The sequence below is a fragment of the Podarcis erhardii genome (assembly GCF_964252035.2).
Source record: "Podarcis erhardii genome assembly, chromosome: 16".
In the NCBI taxonomy this organism is placed as follows: domain Eukaryota; kingdom Metazoa; phylum Chordata; class Lepidosauria; order Squamata; family Lacertidae; genus Podarcis; species Podarcis erhardii.
This window is the reverse complement of record NC_138514.1, coordinates 8,516,215-8,535,513: the sequence shown is the minus strand read 5'-3', so window position 1 is coordinate 8,535,513 and position 19,299 is coordinate 8,516,215. Positions and strand designations below refer to the sequence as shown.

Below are 19,299 nucleotides of genomic sequence, written 5' to 3'. Positions count from 1 at the left end.
TGGAATGATATATATAGAGAGAGCTCAAAACAATGTTAAATGTATCTTTTCTGAAGAAACCAGAATCATTTTTATTGGGCATTCTAGGTCTAGACATTGTTAAGAAGATAAGAAAAGTCTTTCTGTGTGCCACCACTGCCGCAAGGATACTTATAGAAAAACATTGGAAGAATGACAAAATTCCCACTAAATCTGAAAGCTAGTAGATCTAAATCTAGTAGCTTTCTAAATTAGTAGCTTTAGTAAATCTACAGCTAGTAGAATATGCTGAATTAGACAGTCTCTCAGAAAAGATCAAAGATAAGTCAAAACAGGAGTTCATTTCAAACTGGGAACCTCTAAGGAGATATTTAAAGTATAATTGTTGCAATCTGAAATTGGTAGCAGCCTTTGAGTAACCTCTGCAAGTAATATAGGCTAAAAGGGAGAAAACAGATTTATATATGTATGAAAATTATTATTTCGTGACTAATATATTGAGGCAATAGGTTTATTAGAGTGGAAAAATTGGGAAAGGATGGGAAGTCAAAATATGTACTAAATATAGTGTAAAGGTAATGGTAAAGGCACCCCTGACAGTTAGGTCCAGTCGTGGAAGACTCTGGGGTTGCGGCGCTCATCTCGCTTTACTGGCAGAGAGAGCTGGCGTACAACGTCTGGGTCATGTGGCCAGCATGACTAAGCTGCTTCTGGCAAACCAGAGCAGTGCACGGAAACGGCGTTTACCTTCCCGCTGGAGTTGTACCTATTTATCTACTTGCACTTTGACGTGCTTTCAAACTGTCCATTCTTTTGTTGGATTTTCGTTTTGACAAAACTGACATATGCAAAATAAGGAAGATATGTCTTTGACAGGGGACGTGGGTGGCGCTGCGGGTTAAACCACAGAGCCTAGGACTTGCCGATCTGAAGGTCAGTGGTTCAAATCCCCGCGATGGGGTGAGCTCCCGTTGCTCGGTCCCTGTTCTTCCAACCTAGCAGTTCGAAAGCACGTCAAAGTGCAAGTAGATAAATAGGTACCGCTCTGGCGGGAAGGTAAACGGAGTTTCTGTGCGCTGCTCTGGTTCGCCAGAAGCGGCTTAGTCATGTTGGCCACATGACCTGGAAGCTGTATACTGGCTTCCTCGGCCAATAAAGCGAGATGAGCGTCGCAAGCCCAGAGTTGGCCCTGACTGGACCTAATGGTCAGGGGTCCCTTTACCTTTACCTTTATGTCTTTGATGTACAGATGCAAGTTTGAACAAGAAAGTGTTTGTGTATATGTATATGTATATGTATATGTATATGTATATGTATATGTATATGTATATGTATGAAGCCAAAGGGGGTTCCCAATTATACAGAGGCTGGCTTCATTTGCACAGGTTCTTTCACATGAGCTGTGGATGAACTGGGCTCCTGATCACATTGATGAGGTTCTAGGTCAGCTGTCCCTTTGCAGGGCAGCCTCTGTTATTTCTTTCCTCTGGGTGGGATGAGACCAGCAGCACCTCCTGGTCACTGAGAGGCTGCAGCAGAGGCAGCTTGGGTGGGCGACTGCTGAGGAGGCAGAATACCTGGCCTCCAAGGAGCAGGCTGCAGATGTCACTGCCACCAGAGTGGCAGAAGCAGAATCCAGTGGCGTAGCGTGGGGGTGCAGGGGGGGCCGGCCGCACTGGGCGCAACATCTGGGGGGGCACACTCGCCGCCTCCGGAGTCGCCGAAGAGCCTCGGGCGCAGGCTGTAGCAGAGCCCCATGGCAGCAGCCCAGGCAGCAGCAAGAAGCTGGCAGCGGTGGGAGGTTAGGGGTTAGGGGCGCAAATTACTTGCCATGCCCCGGGTTAGGGGGCGCAAATTACTTGCCTTGCCCCAGGTGCTGACAACCCACGCTACGCCGCTGGCAGAATCTGTTGCCCCTGTGGATCTGACCACCTGAGGCAGTCACTTCACCCTGCTTCATGGGTGGGCCAGCCCTGCTGACAGATGTCTCCCATCATGCATTTCATGAAGTGACTTTTCACCAGCCACCTGGGGGGAAAAAAGTTTAGTACTTCACCTGCTACTGAGAGTGTTGGGGCAGTGTTGGGGGAGATACATCTCCTCGGTTTTGCCATATGTTATTCTAACAACTGCACATTCCTTTATGCATGGCCATGACTTTCCCTATTAATTTATAAAAGAAAAATATTTCTTACCCGCAATCCAAAGTAAAAGAGGAAGAATAAATTGAAGAAGAGGTCAACAAAAACTGTCTGGTCTTCAAATGAGAGACAGAACTGTTTAACACTGGAGAAGAGAGGGAAAGTGATTCATTATTGTTTACAGGCCGATATGAATTCCCATCTCAGTGTGGTGTAATGGTTAGATTCTTGGACTGAGACCAGGGAGACCAGAGTTCTATGTAAATAAATTAATAATAATAATAATAATAATAATAATAATAATAATAATAATAATGTCTTTATACCCCGCCCATCTGGCTGGGCTTCCCCAACCACTCTGGGCGGCTTCCAGCAAAATATTAAAAGGTTAAAATACATAACCCTGAGCTCATTGGATGAAATTTGGGATAGAAATAAATATTGTGGGACGTGGTTTGTTTGTCTGTTTGTTCCTCTGCTCTCTTTGGATTTGGATGCCACTTCATATACTATCGCCAAACTCAGCATGAGGGTTCCTGAGGTGAAGAGGTGGTAGTATTTGCCAATGTTTGGATTTAGGGCACCATTTTGAATCACGATGATGGACTGAAACCTGATTTTAGCAAGACTTCACCAGCCTTCTGGCATAGATTCAACCACATCTCAAGACACTGTCACCACAACCAATTCAAGCATTCCAGAGGTGGGTGGGTGGGTGGGAATCTTTGTCAATGATAGGATGCCAGGCACCATTTTGATTCAAGTTGGCAGAACAAAATATGACTTTGGCATGATTTCACCCATTTTTTTGGTCATAGGTTCGACACCATCTGGAGCCAGAACCAGCACTAACACTTATTCTAGGAGTGAAGCTAGCAAAAAAACATGGAAGACTCCTGTTTCTTCTGATTCAGTGGGAATCCAGAAACTGAGAAGGGGCACCTCAGAAAGTGCTGTACTCTCCTTCATTGGGAGTTTTTAAACAGAGCCTAGATGGCCACCTGGCAGGGACCCCTTAGCTCTGATTTCTACATTGCAGGGGTTGAAATAGATGACCCTTGATATCACTTCCAACTATAATTCCATGATTCTATGATATATATTGTAGGGCAATGGAGGGGGAGTGCTGTTTGCTTTAAGTCAATCCCTCTGAAACAGTTAAGTTACTAGGAGACGGGGCAGGTGCCTGAGATAAGCTGAAGTTCCTGGCTCTGTATAAAGAGTAAGAAGCTTTCTGTAATTTAGATTAGGTAAGGAGAGAGGTGGATTTTGGGGGTTCATCACAGGAGGAGCTGGAGTTGTTGTTGTTGTTGTTGTTGTTGTTGTTGTTGTTGTTGTTGTTGTTGTTGCTGCTGCTGCTGCTGCTGCTGCTGCTGCTGCTGCTACTGCACTAATTTTAACCAAAGAGGAGGCCAACATGCCCTAGTTCCTTTTCAAATTAATATAAGCCAGGCTATTGAATAGGGCACCACACAGCAGCCAGTGTAGAGTCATGAGCGATTAGAGACATGGGCAATGAATGGTCCTTGTTTTGATAATGGAAGTCTGAGTGGAATGCTATGCTGTGGTTAATCTGGCCCATTTCATGACACTCATCACAACATTGACCTTTTTTCATGGGAACAATGGAACTATAATATGCTGTATCTAGTCTCTAGGATTTGAGGAAGGGTTGGGGAAATACTCATCTGGAGATGACAGAGATCAAACCAGGGACCTTTTGTTTGCAAAGCATATGCTTGTAAAGCATATTAAGGTGTGACATATGCCTGACTCTCTTCCTTCAACCAGTATAGACTGGTGCAAGATTTGTCATTAAAAGCAAATTTGGGTTTAATGAGATATTCAGAACTGGCAGCAACTGAGCAAAACCATCCTCATGCTGCATCACCATGCTATGTCCCCTCCCAAATATCAACAAGTTGAATTTCACATTCCATTTGGCACCTTTGACAGTTTCCACATTTTGTGTTTTTGACAAGTGCAGAATGACAGAACGAAATTGCCAAAGCCATTTTGATTTGTGCTTTTCAATATGATGTTGCTGTTTCCAACCCAGAAAAAAAAAAAAATCCCACTTTTCAGGATGTAGCCTGAACCCTATATCTCTTAGCAAGACCATATGCTTCAGTTGCAAGTATCTAACAGATACAGGAGCTGTTTTCTCACCATTTATTCCCCAGCTGCTCGTGTGGGTCCTCAATTTGGAGTATTAGCGACTTTGATAGAATACCTTGTATTTTAAATTTCTGAATAAAGTATGGAATTTAGTATTTTAATCTGAATGTGAAAGCCGAAACATACACACTGTGCAAACACACCACATAGTGCCACTACTGTCTCCTCTATGTTGGTTACCAGTAGGTTCCAAAGATCAATTCAAAGTACTGAGGTTGTTGCTTTAATTAAAACCCTACATGGCCTAGAACAAGAGTATCACTGTCTACTCACATATGAGCCTGTCTGAGCAAGAGTAACCACCAGCTCAGTGGTTAAACACATGTAAGGAGATTGCTGTTGCAATTAGGTTCTGCTTGCAGGTTCCTCATGGGCACCTGGCTGGCCAAGTGAGAACAGGATCCTAGACTGGATGAGACTGAGCCAGAAGAGCTCTTCTTCTGTTGTTATGCTTTGCATGCAAAAGGCCCAATCCCTGGCATTGGGAAGGGCCATAACTTTGTTGCAGAGCATCTGCTTTGCATTATTATTATTATTATTATTATTATTATTATTATTATTATTATTTATACCCCGCCCTCCCCAGCCAAGACTGGGCTCAGGGTGGTTAACAACCAATAAAAAACAAGTTGATTGAAATGTAACTTAAAAAACAAGATTAAAATACAACATTAAAACATTAAAACATTAAAATGCAACCTCATCACTGGAGGAGAAAGGAAAAAGAAAGAGGGGGGAGGGAATCAAATTAGCTCCAAGCCAAAGGCCAGGCAGAACAACTCTGTCTTACAGGCCCTGCGGAAAGAAATCAGATCCTGCAGGGCCCTGGTCTCATGAGGCAGAGCGTTCCCCCAGGCCGGAGCCAGAGTTGAAAAGGCCCTGGGGCTCTGGTTGAGGCTAATGTAACTTCCTTAGGGCCCGGGACCCCTAGGGTGCTGCTATTTATGGACCTTGAGGCTCTCCGTGGGGTATACCGGGAGAGGCGGTCCCATAGGTACGAGGGTCCTAGGCCATGAAGGGCTTTAAAGGTCAAAACCATGCATGCAGCAGACCCTTGGTTCAGTCCCTGGCATCTCCAGGTAGGACCAGGAGAGATCCAGCCATTGTGGACAAGACTTAGCTAGATGGTCTAATGGTCTGGCTCAGAAACATAGGGAGTTGCCTTGTACCATTTTTGGGCAGGGCTGGGAAAGACTCTTGCCTGAAACACTGGAAAACTGCTGCCAACCATTGTCTGAACTATAGCAATCCAGGTGTGCCAAGGTTCTGACTGGTATAGGGAGCTTCCTATGAGGGCTGAGGTCATCCTGAATCCTGCTGCAGGTTCCTCTAACATCAGAAATATGACAAATAGTTGGGGGGAGAAGGCATTTTCTGTGTCCCCAGGGGAAGACCACCTGGCTCCATTTTTGATCACCTTTCAACCTTTGCTCACGGCAAAGATAGATATTTGGGGGCGTTCTGCCTCCAAATATAATTCTTGTGAGCATTTCTAGGAGTGCTCCTTCCCAATATAATTTGCTCATTTGATTTTTAATGTGACTGATGGATTACTGAGTGTTTCAATATGAATTTTAACATTGTCTTTTTATTTCTATTTTTTATTTTTATTTTTATTATCCTTCCCTGTTGCTTGTGTTGTTTGCCATCTTGGTGATTTCAAGAGAAAAGTGGATACAAATATTTTGAATACCTATATCACTTGTTTTTTTTAAAAAAGCAACAAATTAAAAATACACTTTAGGATAGATTTCTGAATTATAATTACCTTTGACAGTTGATGAAGTAAATGATGAGTGATCCAATGCTAAACAGGAACACCAGTATAACCTAAAACAGTGATAACTGATATGAAAATCCAGCTGATTCTAAATCATGCCATTCAAATATCAAGATGTGAAACCATTTTACTATCTTCTTGTTTTTTTTTTAATAATATTTATTCAAATTTTAAAGGTTACAAAAAGAAAAAAGAGAAAAAAGAAAAATAAAAAGACAGAAAAAATACAATCAATTAAAAAAAACACACCAAATCAAACCTTTACGTAGCTTTCTTTCCTTTACTTATTTCCTTGACCTCCTCACACCTCCCATTTTTGTATTCTAATTCAAATTGTTATTTCAGCAAATCCTTCCAACCTTGTTTTTATCTTAATAATTTGTCTTAATATACTATAATTTTACATTCTCTATTTCATCAATTCATTTTTACTTAATCCTTTATGTCATTTCTGCCAAAACCACATAATTTTCTTTTTCCAACATCTTTCTAACAATCCTTAATTTTACAGTATTTTTGAAGATAAGCTTTAAATTTTTTCCAATCTTCTTCCACCGACTCTTCTCCTTGGTCCCTTTTACTATCTTCTTGAAACAAGCATGGGGACTCTGTAGCCCTTCAGATTCACTTGGACTCTAACTCCCATTATCCCTGGGTGTTGCCTATGCTAGCTGTGGCTGGTGAAAAATAAGTCCAACAATAACTGGAGGGCACAAGTTCCCCATCCTTTCCTTTAAACTTCACTAAAATGTTGGGTGGATGTACACCTTATGGCTTTCATGTGCAGATTACTGGACACTTTATTTTCTGATGATACACCGTCTCTTTCCAAGCATATGTTCATCACACAGTTCGTACTATGCAGGAATGGGACAAATGGATTACCGGTATCTGTATCAAGCACTGTTTGTTTTTATATATTTTTTTTCAGCACATAAAATTAAACATGTCCAGGAATGTACACAGATGTCACAACATAAATTATTATTATTTGCAACCATCATCAGATAAAATCTTAGGGTAACATAAAGCAACCCTCAATTTTACACAGTGCATTCAATTTTACACAGCGCACATAGAATAATAGAATTGTAGAATTGGAAGGGACCCCAAGAGTCATCTAGTCCAACCCCCTGCAATGCAGGAAGCTCAACACATGGTCCCCCATCCAGTTTGAAACCATAGCAGACCCTGCTTAGCTTGGCAAATGTGCTAGCAGTTTCATTGCCACACTTTATATGGATTTGGGATTTGTAACTTCCCCTGGTTCCATTTCTTTTAAACTGTTTCTCTCTTTAACTTTGCCCTGCTCTCCACTCTTCCTGAATCTTGGTTTTAAATTATAATTTCTAAAACTAATTCAGGAATTGTAGCATGTCCAGGTTGCACATGTTTGCATTCATAAAACTCTGGGAAGGGGAGGGAGAGGTTGATGTGTTTGACAGCATGACTGCAATTGAAGTTGGAAGTGGTGCACTAATCACTGACTCTGTCCAGAATATGAGGCATCTACTAGGAGGGAAAAACTGGTGTGAATGCTCTGGTACACTCTGATGTTAAAATGCTATTACTCAGAATACAAGCCAATTCCACTGAAATCAATGGAGCTTACCTCCAAGCAAATGCTATTTAAGATCAGAAGTGGTCGGCTTCAATCCAAAGAACATTTAGCTGGAAGTAAAATCTATGAGGCTTAGGACTGGAATGTAAGTTTGTGATCTTTTGGGAGAGCGCAATCTGTCCATATATTGCAGTACATTGTCGTTATAGGCCTTGAACTCTTGACAACAGAGATTTTGGTGGAGCATGCTGGGCTTAGGGCCTGCATTTGAGCTTCCTTATCATGTAATGCTGACCTCAAAGCAGAGGAAGTCAAATATTGCTTGGCTTGGAAATAAGCTGAGCTATTTTTTAGGGTTTGGTGGGAAAGTAAAGGTAAAGGGACCCCTGACCATTAGGTCCAGTCACAGATGACTCTGGAGTTGTGACACTCATCTCACTTTACTGGCCGAGGGAGCCGGCGTACAGCTTCTGGGTCATGTGGCCAGCATGACTAAGCCACTTCTGGAGAACCAGAGCAGCGCACGTAAACACCGTTTACCTTCCCGCCAGAGCAGTACCTATTTATCTACGTTACTTGCATTTTGACGTGCTTTCCAACTGCTAGGTTGGCAGGAACAGGACCAAGCAACGGGAGCTCACCCCGTCACGGGGATTCAAACCGCCGACCTTCTGATCAGCAAGTCCTAGGCTCAGTGGTTTAACCCACAGCTCAACCCGCGTCCCTGGTGGGTAAGTAGTCCAGCTTATATCTGAGCCAGTCCCCAATGTAAGCCACAATGAACCTCACACATCACTAACTGAAATAACAAACTGAACCTGCAACATAAAGTTACAGTTTGAAGTGCCATACCCAGGGATGACGTTTTTGAGCTATTTTTATGGGAAATCGGCAAAAACAACACAGCTGACACGGGTTGCCATATGTCTGGATTTTCCCAGACATTTTAATGAATTCCGCCCAGACACTGCTTCCGACTGCAGTATTCTGGATAGGGTTTTTTCTCCCAACGTTCTTTTTTTTTTTGTACTTTGGAAAACCTTGAGATTTTATTGAATCTGCCAGTACCTTCTGATTTTGCATGAGTGGTGTTGTTTTGTGGTGCCTGAACGCAAGGAATGTGTATGGGGGTGGTTATCATCTTGCAGCCCTGCCTCCTCTCCTACTGCAGTATCATGTATGATTATTTGTAGTACTTCTGAGGCATCTAATCATAAGCCTGCATTTTTTATCAAAGCTTATATGTTTGATCAAGGCTTGTATTTTAAAATGAGCTTAAAGATTTTCAAATGTTTCATGCCAGGCAGAAGACCAGCTGCTTAGAGAACCTTGGCAATGTTTATTCTCCTAGACAAAGGGGCCCCCTGATTTATAGCAGAAAACAATTCTCAAAGTCGTAAAAAGGGAATTACAGGCTGAGAGCCAAGGTTAACTGACCCTACAAATTAAGGGTTGGTAAATAGTAAAATGAGCCATATCTTCTTCCTAAGGTTAAAAAGGCCAAGAGCAGTGAAAAAGGCAACTGGCTTGGCTGGAGAAGAAGAAGCTTCTTTCTATTTTTATTTTGAGGCTGGAAACTGTTCCTTCCTTTTCACTTTGAGAAGGTTTAATTCTTTTAAAAGGCTACCTATGATAATGTATTAAATATATTAGCTTAAATGTAATTATGCAAAGGATCTAGAAATAAATAAATGTTAAATTCTTATTTCATAGAGTCATATTGCAATAGGAGACCAGAGGGGCAAATGAGCCCAGCCTCCTGCCAGACAGGAGACGCCATCGAGCACTCCTGATATATAGTTGTCAGGCCTTTTTGTTTAGAAACCTCCAAATGAAGGAGATCTTTCAATGTTGATGTGAACTCAAGATCCTTGAAGATAAAAATTCAAGATTAACCATCTGTTTTGGAAGGCAATAGGGCAAGGAGGGCAAGAGGTGAGCTGGTAATTAAGATTCCTTGTTGAGACACATGTAAGATATATTACTACTTATTTGTCATTTATAGATAGAATATATAGCTTTTATTTTCCATAAAAGGACAGAAGGAAATGGGTGTATCTTTTGTGATTGGTTCTAGCAAACAGCCAATAGGAATTTCAACCAGGCTGATTGGACAGAGGCAGCCACAGGAGGAGCAAGGGGGCTGGATTAAGGAAATATAAGTGCTGGCCAGAATGGCAGGAGGCCAGGCCAGAGCTTGGTAACCATATACCACTGTGCCTCATATTTATTTGTCTGACAAATAAATTATTATTTTAATTTCTCTATTGCTGCGTTGAATATTTCATTCCAGCTAAGCGTTAACTACAAGCAGGGTGCTACACTTCTTCATGTCCCTCCTCCTTGAGAGGTCTGGAGGGTGGCAAAACGAGAATGGGCCTTCTCTGCAGTGGCTCCCCATCTGTGGAATGCTCTTCAGAGGGAAGCTCACCTGGTGCCTTCATTATACACTTTAGGCACCAGGCAAAAACATTCCTTTTTAACCAGGCCTTTGGTTGATTTGATTGACATCCTATGCCGTTTTAAAATATATATTTTTTGTGGGGGGAGCTACTGGGGTGTTGTTCCTATTTTTATTATGTAGTTTGTGGTTTTATAGCTTGATTTTATTATGTGAACTGCCTTGAGACCCCCATGTATAGGGTGGTATATTAATAATAATAATAATAATAATAATAATAATAATAATAATAATTTTACTTCCCTCCCCAATGTGTACATATTAATTAAACAACTCACCAGTATACGTCCCACAACAGTCTGAGCAGAGATCATCCTGACCACCCAAACCTGAAAGTATCTCTTCCAGAGATTTAACCTAGGCATCCTTCGAGTCTGTTAAGGGGAAAAGAAAGGAGCTGGAGTCCTTGAAAAGCGCCACAATCCACATTGCTTTGCTACAGGCAAGCAGGGTGCTCTCATCTCTCAGATTATTGGTGTATCCCCCTGCTACTTCTCCACATCCCCACTTCGCCACACAAGTGAAATCTGCACAGCTGTCTCTGTAAAAGCATGAGAACACTGACCAGGTGTTTAAATAGGGGCAGAATCTTTTGAGGAAACTGGGAGGGGGGGGAAATGGCTTTAAAACTAAGCACACACCTGCTCATTTTGATCGTGTTGGTGAGCAAGGCAGATCTCCTATTGGAGCACCAAGCCCGAATATTAAATAAGACACAAGTGTAAAAGGGGGTGAGAGAAGTGTGGTTTCTGGAAATATTGGAAACCCCTCAGCATGTTGGTGTGTTAACAATAAAAACAAATAGAGAAAATGACGCAAATTCCACTAACACTCCCCAATTCTTTAAAAACATACAACAAACAACTGGATAGCAGTCATGAGCAGCAGAACTAGATAATTCACAGCCAGTCCCAGCTTTCAGTTTCTTCAATTTGTTTACATTTTTCTTAGCCTTTGCGGGTATATTTCCCAAGGCCATGCTCATGAGCTGTTTACTGTTGCACATGTATGTTGTTGTATGTTGTCAGAGCATCACACAAGATAAATTGAATCGCACCAATATTTTATCCCTGGTGTGTGGTTGGGGGGGGCGAGAAAGCAGCCCCCACCCCAAAGAACCAAGATGCCTCCCCAAGGATGGTTCTTAGTAACCAGCTGTAACTAGTTCCATCTGCTGTATATTGTCCAGGCATGCAAACCCTCCTTGCTCAGCACCCAATTGTGTGTTTACCTTAAATCCAGCAAATTTAAACAAGGACTTCAATGTGTATTCAATTACTCTGAACATCAAGATGAGGAGGATGCCTCCCACAAAAATGGACAGACAGGCGGACATAAAGGCCAGCTGAACATATTCAGTGCAGTGGCTCCCAATTTCCTCATCCCAGCTTCCACCCACATCATGATAATACATATCTCATTCCTGTGCTGTCTCTTCTGCTTTTTTCCTACTGTTCACTTGGGATGTTCTAAGAAATACCCTTCCTTTCTAGAATCTTTGTGATGTCACTGCCAACATATGATGTCATTCATAGAGCAAGCTGTAGACATCAGCTATGTTTATGGAAAACCAGCTGAACAAGGAACAATGTGGATTACACAAAGAAAGTTGTCTCAGCTGCTGCTTCCTACTTAGCCCCAAAAGGGTGACTGGGTAAACCCACACTGTCCCAGGGTGGATGGATGAGACACCACAGCAATCAAGGTGCAGTGGTCTTACTTAGCTGGAATGAGCCTTTATGGGTCAGACCCATCCCTTTTCTGATTGACCCACTAAGGTACAAACATCTCCTCTTCTCCACCTTCAGGAGGAAGTCTGTCAAGGCTTCCTCCTCCATTCGAGTGAGCCCAACTTATCTCCATGTGAGACTCAGAGGAGTGGCATGTTCTCATGTTCTCCTCAAGGGGGACCCATAATAACTTTGGTAAACAACACCAGTTGGCAAATGGAATATGGGAAGAATTAACCCCAGCACTCCTTTCACAATCCTACAGCAACTCTCAGATCTGTTGGAAGTAAATAAAAAGAGTTAGCAGATCTCCTATGTCACCAGGGGCATAGTGTGGGTTGCCTGTGCCCAGCATGGGGAAGTGTTGTGCCCCCTAGTGGACTGAGAAACTGGGGTGGAGGTGCACACCGGGCAATCACATTGGTGTTGACAGTTGTGCTGCTCCTTCCTCCCTTGTCCCACCCCAACCCAGAGGCTCCTAGCAGACAATGAATGATGCTGCCACCTGGACAATGAGGCAGCTGGAACCCCTCACAGGAGAGGCGAAGAAGCGAGCAGGGAAGTGTGACTTACGGGGTCCCTCAACCTGGCATTAAGTCTCTATTTGGGTATGTCTACACAGGTAAGGGACGCGGGTGGCACTGTGGGTTAAACCACAGAGCCTAGGACTTGCAGATCAGAAGGTCGGTGGTTCGAATCCCCGCAACGGGGTGAGCTCCCGTTGCTCGGTCCCTGCTCCTGCCAACCTAGCAGTTCGAAAGCACGTCAAAGTGCAAGTAGATAAATAGGTAGCGCTCCTGTGGGAAGGTAAACGGCGTTTCCGTGTGCTGCTCTGGTTCGCCAGAAGCAGCTTAGTCATGCTGGACACATGACCCGGAAGCTGTACGTTGGCTCCCTCGGCCAACAAAGCGAGATGAGCACCGCAACCCCAGAGTCGGCCACGACTGGACCTAATGGCCAGGGGTCCCTTTACCTTTACCTTTACACAGGTAGGACTTGGATGCACTCATTCAATGGATTCAGTCTCTGTAAGAGTGTAAGAGAGCGGCTCAGGGAACAGGTGGTGAGTGGGCTGCACAGATTGCAGAAGCTCCTTCTCAATGCTTCCTCCCTTCCACTCCCCCTGACCACCACCTGCCTGCCCCCTGCTCCCACAACTGGCTCCTTCACAAGAGCAGGGAAGCTACAGCAGCCTCCACAGCAGCAGCTGATTTTTCTCCTCCTTCCTCTGTGCTTCTTTCTTGCTGCTAGCTCCCTCCCCACCCACCACCCTACCATGGTCCTCCTCTGGCCCAGGCAGCCCCTCCACCGTCCTCGACCCCCACTTGCAGTTGCCTTGAGACCCCTGCACTGCACTGGGCAAACTCACCAGCAGCAAAACAAAACACAGCTGCTCTTGCAAAGTGGCACATGGCTAGGGTGCAGGGCCAGCATGAGGAGGCAACAGGCATTCCTCCCAAAACTGTGCCCCCCCCAAATGTGCCCGGGCACACCGCCCCAGTAGCCCCCACCATGCCACAACAAGCCCCCTGTGTGTCACAACAAGTTTGAGTCTCAGGCTAGGCCTTGGGCAGAGGGAACAGACAATGGAGACATAAAGGATGATGCACTATATTCTACATATCGCTTGATATAATGGAACATCCCTCTTTCCTCCTTCCTCTGCTTCAAGCCTCACTTCTGCAGCTGCTGGGATCAGATGGAGCTAGTTATCTCAGCCGTTCACTCCCCATTGCAATATAATTTCATCAAAATCTCTAGGGTTCATAGAGAGGGTTTTTAAAAAATCTTTTATGAAACCAATGGATGAATAATAACGCAATCAGGTTTCTCTTCATGCAATCAGAACAGTTGAGTGGGGAAATGGTGATTTTTGTCTGAAAAGGGGACACATGCCCAGGAAAACCAAGTAGCAAAACAGTTCCCTAGCATGAGGGCTGATGGGCAAAGAATGCAATATTTTGTGGCCTTTAAATATAGCTATTACTGAATACATCTCCTCCCCACTGTGAAAGCCAAAGGGGGCCAGTTCAAGTCAGTGTTACCGTGTGAATAAAGCAATGTGCCGACAGTAGCCATTTTGTAACTTTGGCAATGTGACTCTTCTTCTTTATATTTCCACATGTGTGTCCTTTCCAGCTGACCCAGCACAATTATCATCAACTCTCCATTGTGGAATACCCTCATGCTCAAGCCAACATCTGCTGAAAAGCAAGTTTCTAGAATTAGATTGTATGCATGCAAATACAAGGGTGGTCCCCACCCCTAGAAGCAAGACGTGACTGGGATTCAACGTCACAACTTTATTAACTATCAAGGCACTGAGAGAAAATGAATCTAGGGAACTGTAGGAAGCCTAACATGATGAAGGTGCTTTGAGAACTCCCCAGCCCTTCATCGGGGCAACCCAATCCTGGCTCAGGGGCCCAGATTTAGATAGTTAATGGATTAGTACCCCTCTATGTCTGCTCACTTGAAATCAAGCTGAGGTGGGCATCCAAGAGTTGTATCCCAGCATTTCGAAGGAAGCCTGTTCTAGTGCTCAAGGTCTTTTTCTTCTGTTCCTGGTGAGGAGTCGGGGTAGATTGAATGAACATCCCTTCACTGAGATGGTCCCTTGGGTGCTCATCAGGGATGCTAAGCTAAACTCCTTCCCTGCTCATACTATGTGTCACAAGAGCTTAAGCTGGGCTACCCTCTACCCACCTGCAGAGCACAAGGTCAGACAGGCCCCTATGTGGATCCTTGATAAATAAATCACATCCTTCAGTAGAAAGGTGGACACCACCATCTCTATAAAGATGAGTCACTGAATGGTGGATCTGCTCATATGCAGTGTATGCACACCTGTGTAACCTCCTGATTCTCCTAGGGTTCTAGATTCAGGTAGATAGCTGTGTTGGTCTGATGCACTCTCTCTCTCTCTCTCTCTCTCTCTCTCCCTCTCTCTCAGTAGTTTGTTCTTGGGTTGTGGTCTAAACCACTGAGCCTCTTGGGCTTGCTGATCAGGAGGTCGGCAGTTCAAATTCCTGTGACGGGGTGAGCTCCCATAGCTCGGTCCCAGCTCCTGCCAACCCAGCAGTTTGAAAGCATGCCAGTACAAGTAGGTATCGCTCTGTAGGGAAGGTAAATGGCGTTTCCATGCTCTGCTCTGGTTTCGGTGTTCTGTTGCACCAGGAGCAGCTTAGTCATGCTGGCCACATGACCCAGAAAAACTATTTGCAGAGCAGACAAACGCTGGCTCCCTCAGCCTGTAAAGTGAGATGAGTGCCTCAACCCCAGAGTCGTTCGCGACTGGACTTAACTGTCAGGGGTCCTTTACCTTTTTAAGTTTGTTCTTGGTATAAGCTTTTGTGTGCATGCACACGAAAGCTTATATCAAGAACAAACTTAGTTGGTCTCTAAGGTGCTACTGGATAATTGTTATTTTTAAAAAATATTTTGTCATCCTAGGGGACTGAAAGGTCTGGTTATTGATAACATGGACAGTAAACTGATTATTGTTGTTGTTTGATTTCTATACCACCCTTTATCAAAAGCCCCCAAGGAGGTGTACAATATTAAGAACATACTTTATGGAATATTAAAAAAGCATAATACAGAGCATAATGAAAAACTGCATACTAATAATAACAACAATGGCCTCCCTCAAACAAATATAACAGGCCATGGATTATTTAATAGCCAAAGGCCTGGTGCCTAAAAGACATATCATGGCACCAGTTGATCATTATCACAGCAGAACCTCACCACCGAATCCTAGAAGGCAGTAGATCAGATGTTAAACAACTGCAACAATTGGGAGGGGGCGAAGAATCATGGAATGTTAAACTCCTCATTACCTTAGACAAGGTGTAGGAAAATATTGTGCAAATCTTTATCCTCCTTTTAGACCGCATAGAAGTGGCCAAACATACCCAAATGATGAGATGCAGGGCATGGCCTCAGAAAGCAATCCTAAGGCTCGGGCAACTTCATGCAGATGATGGCGTTTCTTACAGAAAAAGGTGAGGCAGGGCGATATTGCCCAGGATGAAAGGAGGGATATTCCCCCACCTTGTTTACAGACAGATTCCACCTGCCTGCACTTTTAAAGTTTGGATTGTTGACTGTAGATCCTAATGTTATATTAATAAATATAACCTTAAACCAAATGCCCTGTCTCTCAAGTCACCTTGAGAGTGGGCAGGTAATAAGACATTAATTCTGAAGAAAGGAAGGAAGGAAGGAAGGAAGGAAGGAAGGAAGGAAGGAAGGAAGGAAGGAATTTTATTATTTTGGTCACAGACCAATTCAAGCCCACATACAATATCAAGGAAGTCATAAAACATGATAGGGATACATTTGAATTTGCAGTTAGGTATAACAGGGACAATACAGATATAGCAACAGTTAAAAAATGTAGTCTTTGTTATATTTGCATAGTCTTTGTTTTTAGATAACACTCATTACAGCAAGTGTAATTCTCCAAATCTTGCAGCTGTATCTCCCCCACGATCAGGCCACACTTCCTCCTATCTATTAATGCTGCAGTGGTCTGCTTATTCAACCACCGGTATCCATAGCTTTCCTGATAACTTGCATTTTAATGCCAATGCAAGCACATAAATGGGCACCATTCTTGGTTTATAGTCACAGCCATCATCTGCAGCTTGTTTTGGTGAAGGCAGGCTGATATATAGGGCTCACCATTGGATGGCAGCATTCTCCTGCCTTTAAAATGAAGTGCCACCAGCATTCACTTCTTAGTGCAAACAAGTCAGTCACAAATCACAAATTTGTACAGCAAAAACACAAACAGGAAGGGTGTAGAGGGAAATGTGCGTGATTTATTAGAGACAGTGCTACTCCTACTCTGATTTCAAGCTGCAAGGTTGTATTTACTGCAGAGTTGGTGATGCGTGGAGGGATGTGTCGCAGTTGACTTTGCATTTACTTCAGTATATAAAAGACAATCAGTAGTTAGCAGTCTTCCAGAAATGAATTGCTGCTTGTATAATCATTGATTTCAGTACATGCAAATGGAAATTGTCCATTAAGTAACTAGGACAGTTTTTTGTTTTTTGTTTTTAAAAAAGTTAACTCACAGATGAATGGGATTTGGCAGCCACACATTTCAAGCACCCCACCTCTGTCCCAAGGAATCCTGGTAACTGTACTTTAACCCTCCCAGAGCTGCACCCTTAAAAAATATTTTATCCAGGATTCTGATAAGGGGGATGAGTGATTCAATTGCAGTTTAAATCTATGGTGTGTATGTAGCCTTTGTTTTGTTCCTATTAGACTCAAACTCTATCTCACAAATGTGATTGAAGGTAGGTTGTGATAAATACAGGACTAAGGCTGGAAAGGGCTTTTTCGTGTTTTCGTTATTCTTAAGCTGCATCCAGGCAGCGTTTTATTCCATTTTCCTCGCATTCCCTTACCTGATATTTTCCATTTTTTTATGTGAACTTCCACACAAGGAAAATGCCACTTCTGGAAACCTAGTGGAATCTACCTGTTAATTGTTTACAGAGGTGAGGGATCTATTTGCAACCCAGTTCACTTTGAGTTTTGTGTTGCAGTTTCATGTGTTGAAATTTGGGGCAGTATCCTGGCATACAATTCCCCCTCCTACCCCCACCCCCACCGCTTAAAGTTTAGTGTGACTTGGTGGTATATCAATGAAAAAGTCACAGATCCATAATGCAACAGTTACTGCAGTGTAAAGGGAACATTGGAAAATGGTGCTAGCATTATAACATGGAAAACTAAACCAATAAACCCCACATCCACTAGTGCCAACCATATGGGGGGGGTGTGCCCCAGACGTGACTTCTGAGCTCCCCAGGTGCCGCTGTGGCATGTACAACCTGACATCATGTCATGGTGTGGTGTGGCATCATAATGTCATGTTATGTTGCGCACCACTGGGCATCCATAATCTGGGGCCCAAGTTGGAGCCCCTGCCCAGGCGAGGACAATTATTGTCCTCCAGACCTCCCTAGTCTTTGGGACTTTCCCCAGGCCTCTCCTTTCCCCTGCCATTATTCCCAGGCCTGTGGCAGAATGTGCGTTTGTGTGTTTGTGTACCTGGTGGCTAAATGGGGGTGAAGCCAAGGAGGTTGCAGTGATGGAGACAAGGAGTTCTTCAACTTCATAATGATAATGATTAATGTTGATAACACTGCAGAAACGGGACGTGGGTGGGGCTGTGGTCTAACCACAGAGCCTAGGGCTTGCCAATCAGAAGGTCGGCAGTTCGAATCCCCGTGACAGGGTGAGCTCCCATTGCTCAGTCCCAGCTCCTGCCAACCTAGCAGTTTGAAAGCATGTCAAGTGCAAGTAGATAAATAGGTACTGCTCCAGTGGGAAGGTAAACGGTGTTTCCGTGCGCTGCTCTGGTTTGCCAGAAGAGGCTTAGTGATGCTGGCCACATGACCCGGAAGTTGTCTGTAGACAAACGCTGGCTCCTCAGCCTATAGAGCGAGATAAGTGCCGCAACCCCAGAGTTGTCCGCAACAGGACCCAACGGTCAGGGGTCCCTTTACCTTTACTTTAACATTGCAGAAATAGTGTTACAAACATGTTGTGATGTGTTTGAATGGTATGGGTGTAACCCTAGGTTGCAAGCGCACAGCAGTTTATTTTGTCCCCCCCCCATGTCTCCCTAATTGTTCCTTTCTACATTATCTCTGAGCTTTCACACGTAAGAGCCACTTCTGAAAATCTAGCAGAATATGGTGGAAGTTTAGTGCTCATTTCCATGTTAATTGGTTCCAGAAATAATCCGTTTTCCAACCACATTAACCCACAAAATTGGAGAAGTAAAGTGACGAAATTTGGGGCAGTACATCGGCACACAGTTCTTTTCTTCCATTTTCATGGGGGCAGAGAAGCATGCATGTGCAAATTGCAGAGTTTGGAGAAAATGAAGGACAAAGTGCGAGACTGGTTACATTATGCTCAGATTAAAGAAGTTTTTAAAAATGACAAAAAGTTAGGGTTCCAGGTGGAGAAATCGAAGTTAGAAACAGAATTGTTAGAACCAAAGACTAAGGTACTATCTAGAATGTATAACTTGCTGTTAAAATGGAACACACAAGACGAAATGGTTAAATCGGCTATGATAAAGTGGGCACAGGACATTGGGTATAACATTATGTTCGAGGACTGGGAAAGGTTATGGACCATTGGGCTGAACTTCACTGCATGTAATGCTCTGAAGGAAAATGTAATGAAAATGATATATAGATGGTACATGACCCCAGTTAAACTTGCCAAAATATACCATTCGTCTGATAATAAATGTTGGAAATGTAAAGAAAATGAAGGAACATTCTTTCACCTCTGGTGGACATGCCCTAAGGTGAAGGGTTTCTGGGAAATGATATATAATGAGCTGAAAAAGGTATTTAAGTATACCTTCCCTAAGAAACCAGAGGCCTTCCTTCTGGGTATTGTCGGCCAGAAGGTGTTAAAGAAGG

The 19,299-nt window shown here is 43.5% G+C and overlaps 1 protein-coding gene across 1 annotated transcript in view; it reads right to left on the bottom strand.

The window, feature by feature from the left end:
* Positions 1-11,558, bottom strand: part of KCNU1 (potassium calcium-activated channel subfamily U member 1) — an 89,831-nt gene extending 78,273 nt beyond the window's left edge. The window contains exons 1-4 of the mRNA XM_081843272.1: positions 11,332-11,558; positions 10,379-10,474; positions 6,067-6,128; positions 2,175-2,265 (exon numbers count right to left, since the gene is read on the bottom strand). Coding sequence (XP_081699398.1) covers positions 2,175-2,265; positions 6,067-6,128; positions 10,379-10,474; positions 11,332-11,514 — 432 coding nt within the window. The 5' untranslated portion in view covers positions 11,515-11,558. The remainder of the gene's footprint in view (positions 1-2,174; positions 2,266-6,066; positions 6,129-10,378; positions 10,475-11,331) is intronic.
* Between the last annotated feature and the right edge of the window lie 7,741 nt (positions 11,559-19,299).